Source organism: Myotis myotis, unplaced genomic scaffold (genome assembly GCF_014108235.1).
Source record: "Myotis myotis isolate mMyoMyo1 unplaced genomic scaffold, mMyoMyo1.p scaffold_m19_p_8, whole genome shotgun sequence".
In the NCBI taxonomy this organism is placed as follows: domain Eukaryota; kingdom Metazoa; phylum Chordata; class Mammalia; order Chiroptera; family Vespertilionidae; genus Myotis; species Myotis myotis.
The window spans coordinates 30279893-30304489 of NW_023416390.1; the positions used below are offsets into that span (position 1 = coordinate 30279893).

General features: G+C 40.6%; 2 protein-coding genes and 1 pseudogene across 14 annotated transcripts in view; 2 read left to right on the plus strand and 1 right to left on the minus strand.

Annotated features, from left to right (window-relative positions):
- The window catches only part of LOC118661411 (nuclear body protein SP140-like protein), a 280649-nt gene that overhangs the window by 94664 nt on the left and 161388 nt on the right, over positions 1–24597 (plus strand). The window lies entirely within an intron of this gene.
- The window catches only part of LOC118661414 (nuclear body protein SP140-like protein), a 93311-nt gene continuing 76152 nt past the window's right edge, over positions 7439–24597 (plus strand). For 4 of the 7 annotated variants that reach the window (XM_036319517.1, XM_036319516.1, XM_036319510.1 and 1 more), the window contains exons 1-4: positions 7440–8156; positions 14556–14703; positions 15612–15780; positions 18290–18373. In XM_036319517.1, the coding sequence (XP_036175410.1) occupies positions 8125–8156; positions 14556–14703; positions 15612–15780; positions 18290–18373 (433 nt within the window). In that variant the 5' untranslated portion in view covers positions 7440–8124. Of the gene's footprint in view, positions 8157–14555; positions 14704–15611; positions 15781–18289; positions 18374–24597 lie in introns of all 7 variants that reach the window. The other 3 variants (XM_036319512.1, XM_036319518.1, XM_036319515.1) reach the window with 2 other exon arrangements.
- LOC118661437 lies at positions 11033–14333 on the minus strand (annotated as a pseudogene).

The window sequence follows — 24597 nt, forward strand, 5'->3', positions numbered from 1 at the left end:
AACCTTCTAGTGATAGTCAGAATGGGGAGACGACACAATCCCCAGAGGAAAGAAAATGAGGAGTCGCCAAAAAAGGAAATAATTGAAATGGAAGCATGCAACATGACAGAAAAAGCATTCAGAGTAATGGTCATACAGTTCATACACTGGATGGATGAGAATATCAACAACCTATTTAAAAATCAGGAAGAAATCAAAAGTGATATAGCTACAATCAGAAATACCACGGGAGGTTTCAATAGTAGACTGGAAAAAGCAGAGGACCAAATTAGTGAGTTAGAAGATAAGATAGAGAAACAAACTCAATCTGAACAGCAATTGGAGAAAAAAATCAAAAGCAGGAGAAGAACTTAAGGGAGCTTTGGGACAACATGAAACAAAGTAACATACATATAATATGGCTGCCAGAAGGACAAGAAGAGCAGTAAGGATTAGAAAATCTATTTGAAGAAATAATTACAGATATGGGGAAGAAAAATGTTACACAAGTACAGAGAGTCCCAAGCAAGATGAATACCAAAAGACGCACACCAAGACATGTCATCATTATAATGGCAAATGTTAATGTCAAAGAGAGAATCTTAAAGGCTGCAAGAGAGAGACAGAGAGTTACCTACAAAGGATCCCCCATCATATTATCATATGATTTCTCAACAGAAACACATCAAGCTAGAAGGGAATGGAAGAAGGTATACAAAGTGATGAAAGGCAAAGGATTGAATCCAAGCATACTCTATTCAACAAGACTATCAATCAAAATTGAAGGGGAAATCAGGAGCTATGCAGACAAAAAAGTCTAAGGTAGTTTATCACTATCAAGCCAGCAATGCAAGAAATGCTAAAAGGAATGCTGTAAAAAGAAGAAATAGAAAGGGAAGAAGGAAAACGGGCATAAAGTACAGAAATGGCTACAAACAAGTACCTATCAATAATAACATTAAACGTAAATGGACTAAATGCTCCAATCAAAAGACATCAAGTAAGTGAATGAATAAGAAAACATGACCCATATATATGCTATCTACAGGAGACCTACTTCAGAACAAGGGACTCACATAGACTGAAAGTGAAGGGATGAAAAAATATCTATCAGGAAAATGGAAATGAAAAAAAAAAAAGCTGGGTAGCAATACTTATATGTGATAAAATAGACCTGAAAGTGAAGACCATAACAAGAGAAATAAAGGCCACTTCATAATTCTAAAGGGATTGATACAACAAGAGGATATAACCCTGGTAAATATTTATGCACCCAATGCAGGAGCACCCAAATACATAAGAAAAAAAACTTCTGGAACATATCAGAGGAGAGATTGACAGCAACACAATCATAGTAGGAGACTTTAATACCCCATTAACATCACTGGATAAATTCTCTAGACAAAAAATCAGCAAAGAAACAGCAATCCTAAATTACTCACTAGACCAGATGGACTTAATTGACATCTTCAGAATATTTCACCCCAAAGCTATCGAATATACGTTCTTCTCAAGTGCACATGGGACATGTTCAAAGATAGACCACATACTAGGTCACAGGCAAAGTCTCTCTAAAGTGAAGAGGATTGAAATTATATCAAACATCTTCTCAGATCACAATGGCATAAAATTAGAAATCAACTACAGTAAAAACAATCACAAAAATTCCAACACTTGGAGGCTGAATAGCACACTATTAAACAACTAGGAGCCTGGTGCACAAAAATTTGTGCACTCTGGGGGCCCCTCAGCCTGGCCTGTGCCCTCTCACAGTCTGGAACACCTTGGGGGATGTCCACCTGCTGGCTTAGGATCACTCCCCGGGTGATCAGGCCTAAGCTGGCAGTCAGACATCCCTCTGGCGGCCTGGGAGCCAGAGGGATGAAAAAATATCTATCAGGAAAATGGAAATGAAATGTCCACTTGCCAGCAGGGAGCAGGCCTAAGCTGCAGTTGGACATCCTTAGCGCTGCTGAGGAGGCAGGAGAGGCTCCCGCCACCACCGCTGTGCTGGCAGCTGGCAGCCTGGCTTGTGGCTGAGCAGAGCTCCCCCTGTGGGAGCACACTGACCACCAGGGGGCAGCTCCTGCATTGAATGTCTGCCCCCTGGTGGTCAGTGTGTGTCATAGTGACCAGTCATTCCCAGTCGTTGTGCTGTTAGGGTCAATTTGCATATTACCCTTTTATTATATATGATAGAGGCCTGGTGCACAGGTGGGAGCTGGCTGGTTTGCCCTGAAAGGTGTCCTGGATCAGGGTGGGGGTCCGTTGGGGTGCCTGGCCAGCCTGGGTGAGGGGCTGAGGGCCATTTTCAGGCTTCCCACAGCCCCTTCAGGATGGGGGAGTCCTCCTGGGGTGCCTGCCCAGCCTGGGTGATGGGCTGATGGCCATTTTTAGGCTGGCCATGCCCCCCCGTGACCCAAGCTACCAGCGTCTCCTTTTTTTCTTTTTTTTTCCTGGGATTTATTTATCTTCTATAATTGAAACTTTGTAGCCTTGAGCAGAACCCTGGTCCAGCTGGAAGCCTGAGTTGCCCCTGGCAATCCAGGTTCTCAGCCCCTCCTTGAGTGGAGGCCACAGGTGGCTGAAAGCAGGTATCTGGGATTTATTTATCTTTTATAATTGAAACTTTGTAGCCTTGAGTGAAGCCCAGGGTCGGCCAGGGCAGGCGGGAAGCTTGGATTCCTCCATTGCTGGGGGCAACCAAAGCATCCTGCTTGCTCCAGCTCCGTGGCCACCGCCATCTTAGCTGGGTTAATTTGCATACTTGCTCCTGGTGGGAGTGGCTTAAGCATAGCAGAGGGATGGTTAATTTGCATGTTTCTCTTTTATTATATAGGATGAGTGGGTTACCAAAGAGATCAAAGTAGAAATAAAACACATCCTGGAAACAAACAACAATGAAAACACAACAATCTAAAATCTTTGGGACACAGTGAAAGCAGTCCTGAGAGGGAAATTCATAGTATTACAGGCCTACCTCAAAAAAAACCCCAGAAAAACAAGAAAAACTGGTAATAAACCATCTAACTCTGCAACTAGAAGAATTAGAAAAAGAGCAACAAGAAAAGCCCAGTGTGATCAGAAGGAAGGAAATAATAAAGATCAGAGCAGAAATAAATGACATAGAGACAAAAAAAAATACAAAAAAATCAATGAAACAAGAGCCGGTTCTTAGAAAGGATAAACAAGATTGATGAACCTCTAGCCAGGCTCACCAAGAAGCAAAGAGAGAGGACCCAAATAAACAAAATCAGAAACGAAAGAGGTGAAATAACAACAGAACCCACAGAAATATGAAGAATCATAAAAAAATACTATGCGCAACTCCAACAAACTGGTCAACCTAGAAGAAATGGACATATTTTTAAAACAAATGCGAACTTCCCAAACTCAATCAAGAGGAATAAAAAAAAAAACATCTGAATAGGCCGATAACTATGGAGGAAATTAAAGCAGTAATAAAAAACTTCCAACAAACAAAAGCACTGAACCAGACAGCTTCCCAGGGGAATTTTATCAAACATTCAAAGAAGAAATAACACCTATCTTCCTCAGACTATTCAAAAAAATTCAAGAGGAAGGAGCACTTACAAGCTCTTTCTACAAAGCCAGCATTACCCTAATCCCCAAACCAGATAAAGATAATACAAAGAAAGAGAATTACAGGCCAATATCCCTCATGAACATAGATGCCAAAATCCTCAACAAATTCTAGCAAAATGAATTGAGCAATACAATAGAAAGATCATACACCATGACCAAGTAGGATTTATCCCAGGTATGCAAGGATGGTCCAACATCCGCAAATCAATAAATGTGATACACCACATAAACAAACTGAGAGATAAAAACCACATGGTCATATCAATTGATGCAGAAAAAGCATTTGACAAAATCCAAAAAAACTTTCTTGATAAAAACTCTTTCTTGCCGAAACCGGTTTGGCTCAGTGGATAGACCGTCAGCCTGCAGACTGAAGGGTCCCTGGTTCGATTCCGGTCAAGAGCATGTATGGAGATGTGCAGGAGGCAGCCGATCGATGTTTCTCTCTCACTGATGTTTCTAACTCTCTGTTCCTCTCCCTTCCTCTCTGTAGAAATATCAATAAAAAATATATATATTTTTAAAAAACTCTTTCTTGATATAAAACTCTCAGCAAGGTGGGAATAGAAGGATCATACCTCAACATAATAAAAGCCATATATGACAAACACACAGCCAACATCATACTGAATGGGCAAAAACTAAAACCATTTCCCCTGAGAACAGGAACAAGACAGGGATGCCCACTATCCCCACTCCTCTTCAACTAGTACCGGAAGTACTAGCCATTGCAATCAGACAAGAAGAAGAAATAAAAGGCATCTAAATTGGAAAAAAAAAAAAAGTAAAACTGTCCTATTTACAAATGACATGATATTGTACATAGAAAACCCCAAAGACTCCATCAAAAACTACTAGACTTAATAAATGAATTTCGCATTGTAGCAGGATAAAAATTAACACCCAGAAGTCTATGGCTTTTCTATACACCAATAATGAACTCACAGAAAGAGAAATTAAAAGAGCAATCCCACTTAGCATTGCAACAACAAAAATTGAGATACCTAGGAATAAACTTAACCAAGGAGACAAAGGACCTGTACTCGGAAAACTACAGGACACTGAAAACAGAGATAGAGGAAGACAAAAACAGATGGAAGAACATACCGTGTTCATAGATTGGTAGAATCAACATCATTAAAATGTCCATACTACCCAAAGCAATCTATAAATTCAATGCAATCCCCAATAAAATACCAATGGCATACTTCAGAGTCCTAGAACAAATTGCCAAAAATTCATCTGTAATAAAAAAAGACCCCGAATAGCTGCAGCAATCTTAAGAAAGAAGAACAATTTGGAGGGATCACAATACCAGATATCAAGCTATACTACAAAACCACCGTTCTCAAAACTGCCTGGTACTGGCACAAGAACAGACATATAGACCAGTGGAACAGAACAGAGAACCCAGAGATCGACACAAGCCAGAATGCTCAATTAATATTTGACAAAGGAGGCAAGAGCATACAATGGAGTCAAGACAGTCTCTTCAATAAATGGTGCTGGGAAAACTGGACAGATACTTGCAAAAAAATGAACTAGGCCACCAACTTACACCTTACACAAAAATAAACTCAAAATGGATAAAGAACTTAAATGCAGAGGGGAAACCATAAAAATCTTAGAAGAAGCCATAGGCCACAAAATAGCAGACATTTGCCGTAGCAATATCATTACCGATACAGCTCCTAGGGCAATGGAAACTAAAGAGAAAATAAACAAATAGGACTACATTAAAATAAAAAGCTTCTGCACAGCAAAAGAAACCATCAACAAAACAACAAGAAAGCCCACTGCATGGGAAAACATATTTGCCAATGTCATCTACACTAATAAAAGAGAAAAATGGTAATTGGCGTACGGCGATACCATTTTCATTGGCTAATCAGGGCTATATGCAAATTAACTGCCAACTAAGATTGGCAGTTAACTGCCAACAAGATGGCGGCTAATTTGCATATGTAGGCACAATGCAGGGAGGCGAAAGGGAAAGCAGGAAGAAGCCCCCTGCCACTGACAGTGATCGGAAACCCAGGGGGGAGCTAAGAGCTGGGGGGCAGGACAAAGGCGGCCCTGGGGCCGCCTTTGCCCTGCTCCCCAGCCATGATCAGAGAATCAGGCACCTTTGCCGCCCTGGCCAGTGATAGCAGGAAGTAGGGGTGGAGCCAGCGATGGGAGCTGGGCACGGTCGAAGCTGGCAGTCCCAGGAGCTAGGGGTCCCTTGCCTGGGCCTAAAGCGAAGCCCACGATCGCGGCGCCCCCTTCTGCCACTGCAGGTCCCCGCTGCCTGGGCCGGACGCCTAGGCCAGAGGCATTAGGCCTGGGCAGGGGCAGAGCCTGCAACCGTGGGGAGCTGGGGGTCCCCTGCCCAGGCCTGACACCTCTGCCGGAGGCCTCAGGCCTGGTCAAGGGGCCGATCCGGTGATTGGTGATCAGAGGGTGATGAGGGTCAACTCCTCTGGCTGAGGCATCAGGCCTGGGTGGGGGGCGGAGCCGGGGATTGGGGGGATATCATGGTCCCCTTGCCCAGGCCTGAAGCCTGGGTCAGAGGCGTCAGGCTTGGGCGGGGGGTGGAGCAAGCGATCAGAGGGAGATGGGGGTCCCCTGCCCAGGCATGATTCCTGGGCCAGAGGCCTCAGGCCTGGGCGGGGGCCAGAGCCAGTGATCGGGGGGAGATGGGGGTCCCCTGTCCAAGCCTGACACCTCTGGCGGAGGCGTCAGGCCTGGGCAAGGGGCCGATCAGGCGATCGGAGGGTGATGGGGGTCAACGCCTGAGGGCTCCCTGTATGTGAGAGGGGGCAGGCTGGGCTGAGGGACACTCTCCCCCCCACCCCCACACCCAGTGCACGAATTTCGTGCACCGGGCCCCTAGTATCTGATAAGGGCCTAATCTCCAAAAGTTATAGGGAACTCATAGAACTTAACAAAAGGAAGATAAACAATCCAATAAAAAAATGGGCAAAGGACCTAAATAGACACCTTTCAAAAGAGGACATTCAGAAAGCCAAGAGACATATGAAAACATGCTCAAAGTCACTAATCATCCGAGAGATACAAATCAAAACAACAATGAGGTACCATCTCACACCTGTCAGAACGGCTATCATCAACAAATCAACAAATGACAAGTGCTAGAGAGGATGCGGAGAAAAAGGAACCCTTCTTCAGTGCTGGTGGGAATGCAGACTGGTGCAGCCATTGAAAACAGTATGGTGTTTTCTCAAAAAATGAAAAATGGAACTGCCTTTTGACCCAGTAATACCACTTCTAGGAATATATCCCAAGAAAACAAAAACACCAATCAGAAAGGATATATGCACCCCTATGTTCATAGCAGCACAATTTACAATAGCTAAGATTTGGAAACAGCTTGAGTGCCCAACATCAGATGAGTGCATTAAAAAACAGTGGTACATCTACACAATGGAATACTACGCTGCTGTAAAAAAGAAGGAATTCTTACTATTTGCAAGAGCATGGATGGATCTGGAGAGCATTATGCTAAGTGAAATAAGTCAGTCAGTGAAAGATAAATACCACATGATCTCACTCATTTATGGATAATAAAGAACATTACAAACTGTTGAACAAAAATAGACAGAGGCAAAGAAGCATCCAATAGACTGTCAAACTACAGCAGGAATATAGGGGAGGGTTGGGGGCGGCGCTGGTAAGAGATCAACCCAAGGATTTGTATGCATGCATATAAGCACAACTAACAGACTCAAAACACTGGGGGTGAGGGGATGAGGGCAAGTGCTGGGGGGTAGGGGAGGCCGGGAGAGGTCAGTGGGGAAAAAAGAGAGAGAGAGAGAGAGAGAGAGAGAGAGAGAGAGAGAGAGAGAGAGAGAGAGACTACTATTTGTAATACCTTAAATAATAAAATTTTAAAACAAAAACAAAAAGAAATATTCCCATGTTTGCGGAGCAAAATGGGCTTTCAGCTTCATGAAGCCCAATGGACCCAATGGGTAGAATCTGAAAAGGACTACACAGATACACTTTATAATTAAAGTGCCAAAAATCAAAGCCAAAGAGAATTTTAAAAGCAGCAAGAAAGTCCCCATAAGATTATCAGTGACATCTGAATGGAAGCTGCTCCTGCTGAGGCTTCTGAAGCCCCTCTCTTTGCTATGCCCTTTGTTGCATGTCCCTCCTCTGTCACTGCCTCTCCTGACTTCCAGGGTTCCAGGCTCTATAGCTCCAGCTACTTCCCTGTTTTTGGTGTCTATATACAAACAAGAGGATTCCTGTGGGCTGCTCTTCCCCTGGCCTCCAGGTCCTGACTAACTGTTTTTGTCCTCCATTCCTGCTGCCACATGTCATGATGGCTGAAAATCACTGTGGGGCTGCAGGAGGAGGGAGACAGTGTCTGGAAACACTCAGAAAATTACTTTCACTTCTCTTTTCCCCATTTGGGTGGAGCCCTCCCAGGGTGAGTTCACTCACTTCTTGCTTAGGGCTTTGCAGCCACAGCGGGCCTTGGCTGGGGAGATTGGAAGGATCAGAGGTCCAGGCAGGACCCAGGGCAGGACGATGGCCAGTGGCGGCAGCGACCTCAGCACCAGGTCAGTCTCTGTCTCCCTTCCTTCAATTTTCTCTCTGGCTGTGCTGATGCTTTAGTGTGTATCATTAGACACTCGTCTAAACCTTGACCTCAGTCCTGCTCTACAAGGACACTTATGTGGAATGTAATGAAATATAGGAATACAAGTGGGAAAATTGGATCTTTAAACTGCAGAGGGACAGCTGCTGGTGTGAGTGTAGCTTTCACAACCCAGAGGACTCATCTTACAGCTACTGCTCAACTGGCAGCCCATGAGGACTCAGCTGTCCTTTCTGATGCTTTGAGGCAGCGATTTATTTTCTCATGACCTATGAACCTTATGGTTTCCCTCGGGGCTCCTCTGACTTCACCTTGGTCATTTCAATGAGGAAACTTCAGAAAATACAAAATTCGGGGTGGCCCTGGCAGGTGTGGCTCAGTGAATAGAGCGTCAGCCTGCAGAATGAAGGGTCCTGGGTTTGATTCCGGTCAAGGGCATATATCTCTGTTGGGTTGCAGGTTTCTCCCAGCCTGGGCTCTGGTCAGGACATGTGAAGGAGGCAATCAATTGATGTGTTTCTCTAAAATTGATGTTTCTCTCTGTCTTTCCCTCTCTCTTACACCCTCACTAAAAATCAATGGAAAAATATCCTTGGGTAAGGATATATAACAAAAACAAAATTCAGAGTTAAAGCATGAAATTTTCAAATCTGGGTGCTTTGGTCTTGTACCTGACCTGGGGACAGGTCAGCTCTAGGCCTATTCCCATCTGTGGCTGAGGGTCTGGGATCTTCCTCCAGGGATCTTGATTGAAGGGAGTAAAAGGAAGAGGAAGGACCAAGAAATGAAAACTAGTGCAGGTTGAGTATTTTCATCTGTGCTTTGAGTTTCTGCTCTGTAATGCATTATACCTCTGACAAGGAAAAGTCCAGAAATACTTTTTCTCTAATAATGGGTCAGAAATAACATTACTTAATATGTTTAATTTTTTAATACAAAAGAATTACATTTTACCTCTTGTCCATAAAGTTTCAAATGATATGCAAGTGTGTAGAGGAGAAAGTCCCCTTGACTTGCCACCCACCTGAAGCTGTCAGTCCTGGCCCTGTTGAGTGTTGTGGGCGCATACCATTTTCTCTGCATTTACACATATAATTGATTTTCCTAAATAATTTGTGTCTTGTTTTTAAACAAATGGGATTTTATTGCATTTTGTATTTTCAGTTATTTTAGTATTGAAAATATTAGAGATCTTTTCACTTTAATAAACATTCTGATCTCCCTCATTCTTTTTTAAATATATTTTTATTGATATCATAGAGGAAGGGAGAGGGAGAGAGAGATAGAAACATCAATGATGACAGAAAATCAATGATCGGCTGCCTCATGCATGACCCACACTGGGGATTGAAACTACAACCCGGGCATCTGCCGGGACTGGCAATTGAACCATGACCTCCTGGTTCATAGGTCAACACTCAACCACTGAGCTATGCTGGCCAGGCTCCCTCATTCTTTTTTATAGCTGTATACTACTCCATGGGATCAATAATCCATAATTTTTAAGCCATTCTCTTCCATTGACAGACACTTAGGTAATTTCAATAAGCTATGATAACAACAAACTTATGTATATCTTTTATGCAGATATGCATAAGTTTGTCTGGTGTCAATAACCAAAAATCAAATTGTTGAGGCAAAGAGTATAAATACTTACTTGTTTATTGATTCTGCTAAGTTGCCTTCTAAGTAACAGAGATTCATTTAGTTAATTTGCATTTTCTGATTACATGGGAGGAGGAACTGTGTTTTGTGGTTATTGACCATTTAAATTGCCTCTGAGGTGAGTTGCTGCATTTTTTCTTGCCAATGTTATCAGTTGAGATTGTCCTTTATTTGATAAGGAAGAATTTGCTAAATATTCTGAAAGTTGCAAGTTTACTCTCCTTTTCTTTTACTTTGTTTTTGGTGACTTCTATTTTATTAAAGATTAAAATTTAAATTACAGAATTACTAGAGGCCCGGTGCACAGATTCATGCACTGGTGGGGTCCCTAGGCCTGCCTGTGAGATTGCCCTGAAACCGGTAGTCTGACATCCCCCAAGGAGTCCTGGATTGCGAGAGGGTACAGGCCATTGAAGATACCGGGGCCCGATACTTTTGTTCTAAGTTATAAATTACTTATTCACGGTCTTTTAAAATGGATAGAAGCCTATTCAAATTATCTATTTCTCCTTGTGTGAATTTGGGTTCTTTGTGTATTTCAAAGATTTGGCCTATATTAATTGTTATCAAGTTGGTGGACATAGATTTGTTCATAGATTGCAATATCCTTTTAATATCATGGGATTAGTTGTGATGATTCTACTTTCACTTCTAATATTGGTAATTTGTGCCTTTTCTCTTTTATTTATTAGCCTGTGTAAAATATATCAATTTTATTTATCTTTTTCAAGAACCAGTTTTTGTTTTGTGTATTTTTCTCTGTTGTTTTTCTCGTCCCATTTCACTTATTTCTTCTTTTTTTCTTATGTAGTGTGCTGTTTGCTTTTTTAAAAATAACAAAAACAAATTCAGAAAGCAATCAAAATGTGTTCATTCTTACACAAATGATTCTGGCTGGTGCATACTTTTTATGCTAATTTATCAACTCAAGTTTTTCTTCTCTATCTGTGGTTAAATATACATCCCTAAGCAAGTAGGAATGTTAAAATAAGGATTACATCTTGGTGTTTATTTGAAATCAGGATTTTTCCATTCTGAATAGTTTCAGTAAGTGTATGTTATGATAGAATGTCTCTTTATCTACTTTAACTTGGTCTATGTTAAATTGATAAAATACAACCTTAGCCCTGCTTAAGAGTACATCTTTCATTATACAAGTTAGTAAATAGGATATATCAACAAAAATGTCCAACAATGTAATTAAATCATTGCTACTTGAAATACTTTATACATGAATAATTTAACTCTTTATACTGTTGAAGCCTTGCATTTCAGTATATTCTACAACTTCTGTATCATCACCTGAAATTTACAGGCAGGCATTGAAGATACCCTAGCTGTTACAATAATGTTTATCCCCAAGTTTGATAAGCTACCTCTGAGTAAGCCACATGTAAATGCTAAATATTTAGATGCAAGTTCTAAGTACTGTTTTCCTGTAGACATCTGAGTAAGCAGATGGAATTTATTGTTCTGAAGTACATAGATGCCCTGATGATTTGTCCTGAGACTGATGATTTGTTTCTTAAATACTGTAGTCCAAGAAATTTTTCCAAATGAAGTTCATGACCTCTAACTCATACTTGAACCTCACGGTATCATTTGTAAACCTTTGTTCCTTGTCCCACTCGAAACCCCATGTTTTCCAGCTTAGTAATACAGCGTGCATTTTCCACCTTCCCCTGCTCTGCAGACTAGTATACTCCTGACACCATCTCTTTATGGAGAAGCAAAACAGCGCCTCCACCAAATCTCTTTTTTAAATTTCTTTATTGGTTAAGGTATTACATAGTTGTCCTTAAATCTTGCTTATTTTTTTTTATTATTATTAAATTGGTTGGAGTGACAATGGTTAACAATAACATACAGATTTCATGTGTGGATTTCTGTTACAAAATCCACCACCAAAAGTCAAATCTTCTCCTGTCACCTCATGTTAGGACCCCTTTCTCTCCCTACCCCCTTGCCTCTGGCAATCACCACATTGCAGTTTGTGTTCATAAGTTTCAGTTTTATAACCCACATATGAGTGAAATCAGGTGGTTTTTAGCTTTTTTTCTGACTTATTTCATTTGGCATAATGTTCTCAAGGTCCATCCATGTTGTCTCAAATGGCACTATTTCATTCTTTCTTATGGCTGAGTAGTATTCCATTGTGTATATGTACCATATCTTCTTTATCCAGTCCTCTGTCATAGGACATTTTGGTTGTTTCCATGTCTTAGCCACTGCGAATAATGCTGCAATGCACATAGGGGTGCATATATCTTTGCAAATAAATGATTTTGAGTTTTTTTGGGGTATATACCCAGGAGTGGGGTTGCTAGGTCATATGGTAGCTCTGTTCTTACATTTTTGGGGAATCACCAGACTTTCCATAGCAGTTGTAGCAGTCTACATTCCCACCTGCAGTGAATGAGGGTTCCCTTTTTTCCACAACCTCTCCAATACTTGTTATTGCTTCTCTTATTGGTAATGGCCATTCTAACATGTGTAAGGTGATATCTCATTGTAGTTTTGATTTGCATTTCCCTAATTGCCAGTAAGGTTGAACATCTTTTCATGTATCTATTGACTCTTTGTATGTCTTCTCAGGAGTAGTGTATTTTCAAGTCCTCCACCCACTTTTTAATTGGATTGTTTGTTTGGTGTTGAGTTTTATGAGTTCTTTATATATTTTGGAAATTAAAGCTTTGTCAGAGTTACTGTTTGCAAATATCATCTTCCATATGGTTGGCTGCCTGTTTGTTTTGTTGTCCATTTCTTTTGCTGTGCAGAAACTCTGTTATAGTTCCGTTTATTTATTTTTGCCTTTACCTCCCTGGCCTTTGGGGTCAAGTCCATAAAATGTTCTCTACAACCCAGATCCATAAGTTTGGTACCTATATTTTCTTCTATGTACAAGTAATTTATAGTTTTGGGTATTATGTTTAGGTCTTTGATCCATTTTGAATTAATTTTTGTACTGAGGACAAACTATAAACAGTTTCATTTGTTTGTATGTGGCTTTCCAGTTTTCCAGCACCACTTATTGAAGAGACTATCTTTACTCCAATGTGCATTTCTGGCTCCTTTGTCAAAAATTATCTGTCCATATATGTGTGGTTTTATAGCTGGGCTCTCTGTTCCATTGATCTGTGTGTCTGTTTCTATGCCAATACCATGCTGTTTTGATTATCATAGCTCTGTTGCATAATTTAAGTCAGGTAGCATGATTAAGCTCTGGTTTTTGTCTCCCTTTTGGCTCTGGCTCCCAGGTTCCAGCTAGTGCCTGAGCTATTTGGGCTGAGCCTCTGCTCCCTCAGTCCGCAGCCCATCCCTCATTGCTAGGAAACCACCAAGGAATTCACTCGGTTTCCTGAAGACTGATACTGGAGTGAGCCCCATACAAGGGCAAGCCCAGTCCATGGCCACCAAGCCCTCAGGCCCAATGAGAGAGTATTTAACTTATTTATTTCTAATTAATTTTTATTTTCTTTCCTTTCTTCTATTTTAGTTTTAAATTGCTCTTTTTTGCAATCTTCTATTTCTAATTTTCTAAAGAATATATTTCTCATTAATCACTGCTTCTTCTGCATCACCAAATTTTTATAAAATGTATGTTCATTTTCATTTAGTTCAATTTAAAAATTCTCTTGAGATTTTTCTTTTGCTCATGCTACTTAGAAGTATATTTTTCAATCTCTAAGTATTTAAGAAGTTTCAGTTATAGATCTGTTATTCATTTCTAGTTTAATTCCCTGGTTGTCTGAGGACATACTCTTCATGATTTCTATTCTTTTACATGTGTTAAGGTGTATTTTATGACCCAGAAATTGTTCTTATATGGTGAAGGTGAGTTTCCCTGTCATCTTAAGTCTGTGTACTCAGCATTGTTGGATGAAGTACTCTATAAATGTCAAATAGATCAGGTTGGTTGACAGTGATGTTCACATCAACTCTATTTTTATTGATTCTTGCCTGCTGGAAGTATAAATTACTGAAAGAGGGTGTTGAAATATCAAACTTTAACAGTGCATTTGTTTGTTTTTACTTGTAATTCTATCAGTTTTTACTGTATATAATTTGATGTCAAGTGTTCAGGTAAATGCATGTTAAGGATTAAGTCTTCTTGGAAAACAGAACCCTGGCTTCATATGAAACCCCCTCTTTCTCCTTCATAATTTTTCTGTTCTGAACCATCTTTGTTTGGAAATAATATGGCTACTGCATCAATCTCTTGATTAGTGTTATCATGATATCTCTCCATTATTAATATGAGGCTTTCTATTTAAAGGTTTATTATGTTGACAAGATATAATTTTTAAATATTTTCCGTCACTTTGATAATCACTGGGTTTTAATTGGAATATTAAGACCATTCATATTGAATATAAGTATTAATATGTTGAATTAATATCTATCATGTTTGCAACTGTTCTCTATTCATTGTATTTGTTCTTTGATTTTTCCCTCACCCCTCTTTTTCTGCCATCTCTGGTTTTAATTTAAAGTACTGCATGATTTCATCTTATCTCTTCTATTAACATATCATGTTTTCTTCTTTTTAAATGTATTTAGTGTTTGCATGGATATTGCAATGCACATTTTAACCCACTTCCCTGCAGCGTAGGTACCTTCTCGCAAAGTATTCCCAATTCCTTCCTCCCTTCCTGCATCTTGCTGACCATTTTCTCATGGTGTCCTTTCTCCCTAGGATGTCTGTAGAAAACAAGCATATCTATGACATTGCTCTCTGCCACTTCAAAACACAGAAAGTCAAAATTTCAAATATAATAAAAGTATCATTTCCTTTCCTTGAACTTCTCCGTGACTATGGATTCATCAGCAATGAAATATATGAAGTAAGTAAGGTTTATTATGTCACAATCTGGTAAACCAGTGCCAAACTAAGTTATATTTTGATATCCTGGAATCAAACATCAGAGCATAACTAGATAACTGAGTGGGGACCCTCTCAAGTACTGCTGTAAGTGTTCTTATATGGTCAGGAGGGAGAAGAGAAGCAGGCATTAGTGAAGACAGTTCTGCTCCTAACAGAAGGAACAGTGCTCTGTGGTGTCCCCTATAGTGGGGCGAATAGCACTAGAGATAGGCTGGGTGTGAAGTGGGTGAGCTACATAGATTTATAATGCCTTGTAGGAATTATATACACAATATAGCATAAACTAGTATTAAATGTAATTGTAATGAATGGATAAGTTGAATGATTTCATTTAATATAATAATAATAATAATTGTTCAATGAACACCAATTTAAATACTTAGATCTGAAAACATTAAAATCCACAGAGAATTAATGTCTTCTTAGGAAATTTTTGAAAATAGATGCTTACTATTCTTTCAACAACAGTTTTCATTTCACAGGTACTTCTAGGCCAAGTCAGTCCTGGGGAAGGGATAAGGGGTGTCCAGTCAACAGAACAGCAACTCATCACCTGCTAAAACATTTGGCCAGGCTCTAAAAGGGCTACACATCACTTAGCTTTAACCTAAGTTGTTCTTCATAATTGCTCCTTACTCCTTCTAATAGATATTAGAACAAAGAAATTAGATATGAATGGGAATTTTCAAGGAGGATGAATTTAGTTATTTAACTAGTAGCCATACAAATATAGAGAAATTCTAAAACTGTACATGAGACCATAACTATGTTGGGAAGTTGTAATACATTAACACTAAAATCACTTTCTAGGGCTCTTCTGTAACTTGGAAATCTGTATTTATATTTTCCCAATTCATTATTTTTAAGAAGTCTAAGGAATCTTTTAAAACACCGGGTTCGGAACAGAAAACCATAATTGATGTTCTCAATGAAGTGGAGAAGACATTTAACCTGTCCCTTCTGGAAGCATTGTTCAGCGAGGACATCATGGACACCTACCCTGGTTTAAATGATATTTATAAAACCTTCAAAAAAGGTAATTAGGGCCCTGGCCAGTTTTGCTCAGTAGAGAGTTGACCTATGGACTGAAGTATCAAAGGTTCAATTCCTGGTCAAGGGCCCATACATGAATTGCAGATTCAATCCTAGGTCCCAGTCAACAGGCATGGGGGAAGAAACCAGTGATGTCTCTCCTCCTCCTCCCCCTCATTCTCCTCCTCTTCCTCCTCCTTCTCCTCCTCCCTCCTTCCCACTTTCTCTCTAAAGAAGGTAATTAGGTTTATTACTATTTTTTGATGTCCAGGACCAATTTTTCCCCAGAGGCATATATTGGATGTCTACCATGTGCCACAGAAAGTGCTAGGCAGTGGGGAGGTAGCAGTAAAGAAAACAGACATATTGTAGCCACTCAAAGCTTATGATAAAATGACTACAGTACAAGCACTCACATGTAGGTCTGCTTAACTAGGTATCTTGACTCAGGACAACCAGAGCCACAGTGGATTCAGATTTACTTAGACGGACAAATGACAGGAAATACAACATCTCAAAAGTGCGGCATCAGTTGTTCTTCTTCTTTGTGACACTTAGCAGGGGTCCTCATAGCAGTTCACCAAGTTGACTACAACCTACCTGAAGTGACAGCATAGCTATAGGTGCATGATCTGCCCTGATTTAGCCACACCATGCACAGGGGAGTCATTATGTCATGTACAACTTTGTAATTATAACTTTCAGAGACCCCACTAAGATACAAGAGTCATCAGGTTGAAGGAAGACAAAAAATAGCTTATAATTCACATCTAGTCCCTCCCAGGCCACATGCAATTTACCTACCTTCAGTCACTGGTCATTTGTAACTCTAAGCTCAAAGTTGGCCTACTAATTCAGAAGAAAGTCCACCTTTATCAGATTTCCAGAGTAATGAACAAGAAAATTAACTCAAGGTCAAATTTGTTCTTGAAGAAAGAGAAATGGTTTTATTAACTCATTCTCCAAAACACATGTGATCAATAATCAATCACAAAACCAATTGCTCTGCCAGAAATGTTTTGATACTATACAAAACTATTAGTTTAATTCTCTACTTTTTCCCTGAGAAGGAATAATTTTCTACTTTTTCATTGGTTCTCAGAAAAGATGATGTCCTCCAATAATTTTTGTTTGACTTGCCTAGAAAACTTTTTATTCTACATGCTTTTGGTCTCAAAAAGATCTCCAGGTAATGATGGAGAATTCAAAAGAAAAATTACTATAATAACTGAGGAATGCAGATGATATGGGAGCAAGCTTACAGCATTAAGGGGTCCATGTGTCTGCAGAACAAGGACAAATTAGATTAATTTCAGAGTGAGAAGCAGACTTTCAAGTTGATTCAAAAGGGATAAGAATAAAAAGAGTTTGGAAAGTCTGGCTTCCAAAACTAAGTAATTTGATGTTATTTGTTACACAGTAGGCAGACAGTACAGGTTTATTGCATGAGGAGGTATCCTGCCATCAGCCCTTAGGCGTATGGGCTTACTGCTCCCCTCAGTTTCCTCCCTAGACTCTGTAGGATATACACCAAGAATTTTTGCTGTATTACCTTCCTCCATATGTTTGCTGGGTTACCAACATAAAGAGTCTCTGGGCTGGTGCTGTGTTCTTCCCTCTTTGGCAATTCTCCAAATGTAACAGGCATCTTGGTACGTTCTTCAGGGTCACAATATTCACTCCCTGCTTGCAGCTTTAAGGAATATTCCTCTTTGACCTGGAATCTGGGTGCCCCAGGGACCTCTGTCTAGTTGTTCCCATGTCCTCTAATTTGTCTCTTTGGGAAGCACTCATCCTCCCTTACTCAGTTAAGCCAAAACCTTCTCTTGTCCAGCATCATTTTTAAAGCTTTTTTATACACATAAAGCTCTATAGCAGTGATGGCGAACCTTTTGAGCTCGGCGTGTCAGCATTTCGAAAAACCCTAACTTAACTCTGGTGCTGTGTCACATATAGAAATGTTTTGATATTTGCAACCATAGTAAAACAAAGACTTATATTTTTGATATTTATTTTATATATTTAAATGCCATTTAACAAAGAAAAATCAACCAAAAAATGAGTTCGCGTGTCACCTCTGACACGCGTGTCATAGGTTCGCCATCACTGCTCTATAGGATCTTTGTTTTTCTCCCAAGGAAATCCCTCTGGTTTTCCTTACAGTTTGAACAGTTCAGCAAATGCATTTCAAAATAAATAGCATATTATTTATTTTGATATATTTGTTCCTGATCAGCTGAATATTTTTTACATAAATAACAAGCTCACTATGTTGCCAAAACTTCCTTTTCCTAACATTTCAATGGCAACTTTCTGTGTGGGAAGCATAAGGGCCCCTTTGTTGGGTATTCTCTTTTCTGTCCCAGGGATGAAGAGTCAACTTTACCAATAGGATTGGGACACACTGAGTACTGAGTGACACAAGCGGTGGAAATTCCTAAATGTGTAATTTGAGATGACAACACTACTCCAAAGTGATCTCTAATTGTCTTCTTCTTATGCCCTCTCTTCAGTGATACCAAACATAGAACAGTTCCTAAAAAGTGATGGAGAAGAAAATGAGGAGAGGCCTGATATCCAACAGAGCCTTGAACAAGGTAATTGCAAACAGATAGAAACTGATTCTCCTCTGTTAAGAGGAAAGGAGAATGGGAAATGGGCCTGAGTCCTGAGTGGAGTTTGGGAATCAGGGAAGACCTGTTGAGGAGCATGGAGAAGTTCAGGAAGGACTTTTTCTATTAGCATAGAGTCTGATCCTGGGGGATGAGCTATGACAAGAGATCATAGGCCCAATAATCAAGACAGAGGAACAGGAAACCAGTGTATCAGGAAACCAGATTTAAAGACAATATTGACCTGAAAGTAACTCTTATTTACAGAGAGGCCTATAGGAGAAGATCAGTGTGGAGCTGTGAAGGGCTAAGAACTATGGGCCCAAGGTTAACCTCACTAGAAGTTATCCTGGATGATGACAATGGGGTTGATTTAAATGTGGTAGATGCTGTTCAAGAGCAGGAATATTCAAGGAGATGGGCAGTCATATAGGGAGGGAAGAGAGGAAGTGGTAAGATGTGTAGGAGGAGATGTGGGTATTTTGAGAGAGGAAGAAAGAGAGAAAATGAAGGACAGGAGAAAGGGGTAAAGTACACAACGATGACAACCATATTACTAAGAGCTCACTTATAAACCACTTACTCTGGCAGTTGAGGGCTTAATATTCACAGCTGCCCTTAGGGAGGAAGTATCATTTTCTGTCCATTTACAAAAAGGAGACTGAAATCTTGAGGGACCATGTATGCAGTTCGCCTGGAGTCAAATGAGGATGAACTCAGGCTTTCTGAACCCAAAGCCTGTGTTCTTAACCCTACACACACCCAGATAATCTCATAGAAAAGACAGAAAATTGAATCAAAAGTAGTGAAATATGTGCAGAGAGAAAGATACAAAAAAAAGAATACCAGGAGCTGGAGAAAGTACAGGAGAATCAGATACTGAACCTCATAAAAAGGCCAAGAAAACAGAGAAACAGACATTCAGAGAGAGGATGTGGTGTGAAGGGGTTTGGGATAAGGAGACATGACTTTGTAGGAGGTAAGGGAAGCCCGTCCAGATGGGCTCTGTGTTGATACCTGGGGGGAGGGGATCTTCAAGTCCTACTTTATAATAATTAATTGGTGATTAAGGGAGAATGTCACAGCCCATACTTTAATTTCTGAAATAAACTTCTAATTTTTTTCCAAGAACTGGTGACAGCTCATATCAAAGTCTGGCAGTGGCAGAACCCAGTGAATCAAATAACAGTGATCTGTTCCTGTTGAGTGTTCTGTGATCCCTTGCTATTCTTGTCCCATATGGCAGGTGCTGTGGTGGGAGTGCTGCTTCATTTTAGTACTAATTGCCCAGAACAGTCAGTCGTTGCTTCCTCAATTTCTCCAAAGATTTAGATAAGAGCCTTCATTTTTCTGGTTGCCTGGGAGAGACTCTACTTCCATACTCCTTAAGTGCACTTGCTGCCAGCTCCTACCAGCCTGGGCCTGGACCTATTGCCCATGTACCTGGCTTCAATTTTCTGTCTCTGTCTTGCTTGAATCTGGCTGCAATATTGCTTTGACATCACATCCAATGCTGGCCAGAACTGCAGCAAAGGTAGTGAGGTAAGGGTCATGAGTGTGTTCCCCCTGGGCCAGGGTCTCTCACCTGTTGGGTCCCTCACACAGGGCCATCAACAAACCTCTCCCATCTTCTCTGGGGCACAGGCCTGCAGCTGCTCTAAAAACACCATGGAAGGCGTTATTGTGTAGCTTTCACTGGCATGTGTTATTTAATAAAAGATGTTCTAGCCCTAGCCAGTTTGGCTCAGTGGATAAAGTGTCAGCCTGCAGACCAAAGGGTCCAGGATTTGATTCCGGTCAAAAGCACATACTTGGATGCAGGCTCCTCCCTGGCCTGGGCCCTGGTCAGGGCTCGCGAAGGAGGCAACCAATTGATCTCTTCCTCTCACATCAGTATTTCTCTCTATCTTATCCTCTCTCTCCCACTCTCCCTAAAAATCAATGGAAAAATATCCTTGGGTGAGGATTAACAAAAACAGAAAGAAAAAAAGAAATGATGTTCTAAATGAGTAATATATTTTTATAAAAGAAAAAAAATCTTTCACAATGATTTTGAAAGCACCTTTATATGTTTAGCAAATCACATTTAGTAAAAAAAAATTTAACATTTAAGAATATGAAACATATAACAAGCATCAGTCCCTATTCTTAGCCATTCATCTATAAGTGCAGCTGGTGTAATCAGGAATGTTGAGAGGAAGGAATCATGATGAACAATTTACAGAGATGGGATTCAGAGTGTGTGTGTGTGTGTGAAGGGCATAGTGTGTGGGGAGAGGGGGTAATGACATTATAACCCAAATTATGCAATAAACTAACAATAAATGTATCTAAGAGTCTGACCCAGCAGGGATGGTTGACTGTGACATGAACCAGTGAGGGAAGGGCTATGTCACATTCACCATCCAAGAGGAGACTCCAAGGAACAATGGATGTGGCACAAAATATGCAGCCTTGATTCTATATTAAAATTTTTGGAATTAATTTTTAAGTCCTCTTTACATAAGTTACTTTGCATAGAAAAATAGCAATAAATGAAAAAATCTGAACTGCACTGAAAAAGTATTTATTCACACACTATTGAGGTTGGTGGAAACAGAGCGGATGGGTCGATGGAATCAATAATGAGCAGAGGAGGTTCACCATAGGGAAGGGGGGTGCACTGGTCCTGGGTGGTTTACTCAAGGACTCATTTCCTATCATTCCTGTTCTGCTCTGCCCTCTATCCCTGGCCACAGATCCCTGAAGCATTGCTTGCCAGCTCCCTTGCTACTGCTTCCTGGTAGATTCCTAACCTGGGAAACACAAGCAAAGAGTGGAGAGTGGGAGCAAGGGAGAAGCATGGTATTTCCCCATCAGCAGAACTTTAAAAATGACGGGAATGCTTAAGATGGAGAAAAGATAAAGAAAAAATTGATTAGAAAAGACATTCACGGGTCATAGAAATTGTAAAGAAACAGAATAGAATAGGACAAAGTAGGAAGCATAACAGATAATCAATAAACTGGAAAATCAGATGGGGTACTAAGGGCCACGACCAGAGGGAGATAGGGAGACCCTGGGACCCATGTAAAGAGGAGCTCACTCCCTGCCCTACACACCTACAGTGCTTCACCCTAGACCTTGCTGGGCCTGGGTAGGCAATGATAAAATAATGTAGAAAATAAAGTATAAAGAGAGAAAAATACAGAGGGAAATGGATATCATAAATAGAAAATATGGGGGAGACACAAAGAGAACTATGTCAAGAATGAGTAAGAGACAATGAATGAGGAACTGGTAGAGAGTAGAGTAGGTAGAGAGGACCAGGCATTGTCTGGTTTGAGGAGACACCACAAAGAAGGCAAAAGGGGTGATCCTAACCCCATTGAGGAGGTAAGATGTCCACAAAATAAAAATGACCCTGAAATTCACTCAGATAAAAATGGGCCTCTCCTATGAGAAGTAGAAACAAAAACAAAAACCCATAGTTAAGAGAGACCCCCCAAAAGACAGAGTTGAGCAGCAGGAAAGGACAGGGGTGGAAGAGCTTTCCTCTGCAGTGGACTTACAGAGAAAAGAGCTTGTTGGTTGTAGTGAGGATGCTCATTCTATTATGAGAGACAAGTGGATTCTTCATTTATTACAAAATTGGAGCTACCCCACCATGGAAACCAAATTCATTTCTGCTCTGAACACCTGATGTATATAAAGAATGAAAAAACATTTTTTAATTCATGAGTTGAATGGGAAGCCCAAGAAAGAAGTGACTGTGACCAGACTTCTGACAGTATAGGTAAGACTGACTGAAAGAATGTGTGAAGTGAATCCTGGTTCCAGGCAAGGGTCTGGGACGAGTTATCAGGACCAAGGGATACAGTTCTGGTGGCCTTGTTTAGAGGTAAAAAGGGGAGGTAACCAGTGCCTTAAGTAGTGTACTCAGGATGGGGTACTAAGGGCCACGACCAGAGAAAAATGTCCCCAGTAGTTGAAAAAATAAACAAAAGCAAAAATGGTTGGTTTAATGTCAGAGAGACTATTTCTATGCAAGAGAAGAAAGTGACCGTTGTAGAAGAAAAGAAAGAAAAATAAAGAGTCAAGATATTCATTAGAAGAGAGAAAAATCATGCAGAACAGGAGAGATATAAAGACATATCACCACCAGACATAACTAGTGAAAATTATTTCACCCAATAGAAAAGTGAAGAAGTAAAATGAGAATGAAAGTAGAGGTAGAATGAAGGTGGGGATCAGAAATAGACTGAGGATGGAGAGAGGGAATAGAGTGAGGGTGCGGGGAAAAAGTGTGCTGCAGGATAGACAAAGCTGCCCTCTGCAAATGAACTTCTCCACCTTCTGGGTAGGATCGAGGAACCTGCAGGTCACCCACATTTGGGCACAGACCAGGGGGACCTGAGTTAACTTAGCTTCTAGGTCTCCCTAGTGCTATCATGAAGGGGTTTCCTGTCAGTGGGCTCCCTGGCCCTACCCTGAGACACTAAAGTGTTTTTCTTCTCTGTGCAGAGGTCGACAGTGAGGACTCCAGAGAATCCAGTGATGGAGATGAGCCCCCCGAAGCTTTATAGACGAAAGGGGCCACATGCTAACCTGAAAAGCTCAGGGAAGGCCTGCATGGCAGTCTTGCAAACTCAGAGACCTAAAGGAACCACAAAGGATGGTCTGAATTAAACTTTAACTAAAAGCAGTTATGGTGGGTAGTTATATCCTAGGCCGGTATCTTCACTGACAAGGTCTGTGAGCCTTAACTGAGCCTATCTGTCTTTTTGCATCTATAATAACCTAGCCTTTGAAATGTCTAGGTAACTTGTAACTTTCCGTGGGGCACAACCTAATGTGCTGGGCACCAGGACAGATACCACAAATTCCTTCATTATCATGTTAATTGTTCCTGCCTAAGTATGTGTCCATCATTTTACTTTTTATCCAATCCCAGGGGTTTTCCCAGCTTTGCTTTCTCCCACCTCTCTAGTCTATCACCAATGGATTTCATGTAACCCACCTATGTCCCTTTCCTTTGATTGCAATGTATAAATGCAAATATAACCCACCAATCTCTGGAGCGTTATCTCAATTCGTTGAGGTTCTGCTTCCCGGCATATGTCGACAGTTTGGCTCAAATAAACTCACAAAAATTCTTTACAGGTTTCAATGGTTTTTATGTTAACAGCTTCCACCTCAGCATTGAAAAGGAAAATTGGTAAGGAGGTGAAAAGCTCAAGGCTTGGTCTGTGGGAACCTGAGTTAAGAGCTACTGTTTCCTGAGGCATCAATTCTGAGGTTATTCTGTACCATGGACCCAGTTTATCCTGGAATCCCATTCATTGCATTTTACTTGACTGTTTGAAATGCGCAGGGTAATAAGAAATTATTGAGTAGGAAACTGGTCTTGCAAGGTGTGTCAGGCCATAAAAACTGTGAACAATGCACTGCCCTGGGGGGAGGGGGGTGATTATCACTGGACCTAGGACAGATCATTGGATATGGCCTGGGGACCCCCAACACCTGGGGGCCTTCCTGTAAGCCCACGATAAGGGGTGGAACTACAGTGGGGCCTTGACTTACGAGTTTAATTCGTTCTGTAGGTCATAACTCAAATTACTCGTATGTCAAATCAATTTTCACCATTACAATGAATTGCATGCTGGGCTGATGTTGTGGCGTTCACTGTGAAGTTCGCTGCACCAACTAGCAGTGAGGTATCTGATGCTGGCTCATAACCCGAATTTTAGCTCGCAACTCAAAGCTAAAAAATTGGCCGAGAGATGGCTTGTATCTCAAAAAACTAGTTAGTCGGGACACTCGTAAGTCAAGGCCCCACTGTATATCTGCAAGGCAATGACACCAGAAGGTTATAAAAAGTGAAGCCCTCTGCATGTTACTTCACTCTGATTTGGAAATTATTCCTGGAGTCCACTAGTGTTAACAAACAGGGTCCCTCCCTTTCTCTAGGAAGTGTACTTGGTATTTCTTTGATCTTCTGCAACATTATAATATTTATATTTTTGAAGATGAGGCTATTTATTGATGGGTATTATAAATATATGCATTTAAATAGTGATTGTATAGTAGAAATAGGCTAGTAATGAGTTTGTTTTAAAATTAACTAATTTTGACTATAAAGTGTTGGATTTAGACAATTATTTCTAAAGAGAAGAGAAAGCTAAATATTTCCTTATTAGGAGTTCATATTGTTGCTGGGGTCCAGCCCC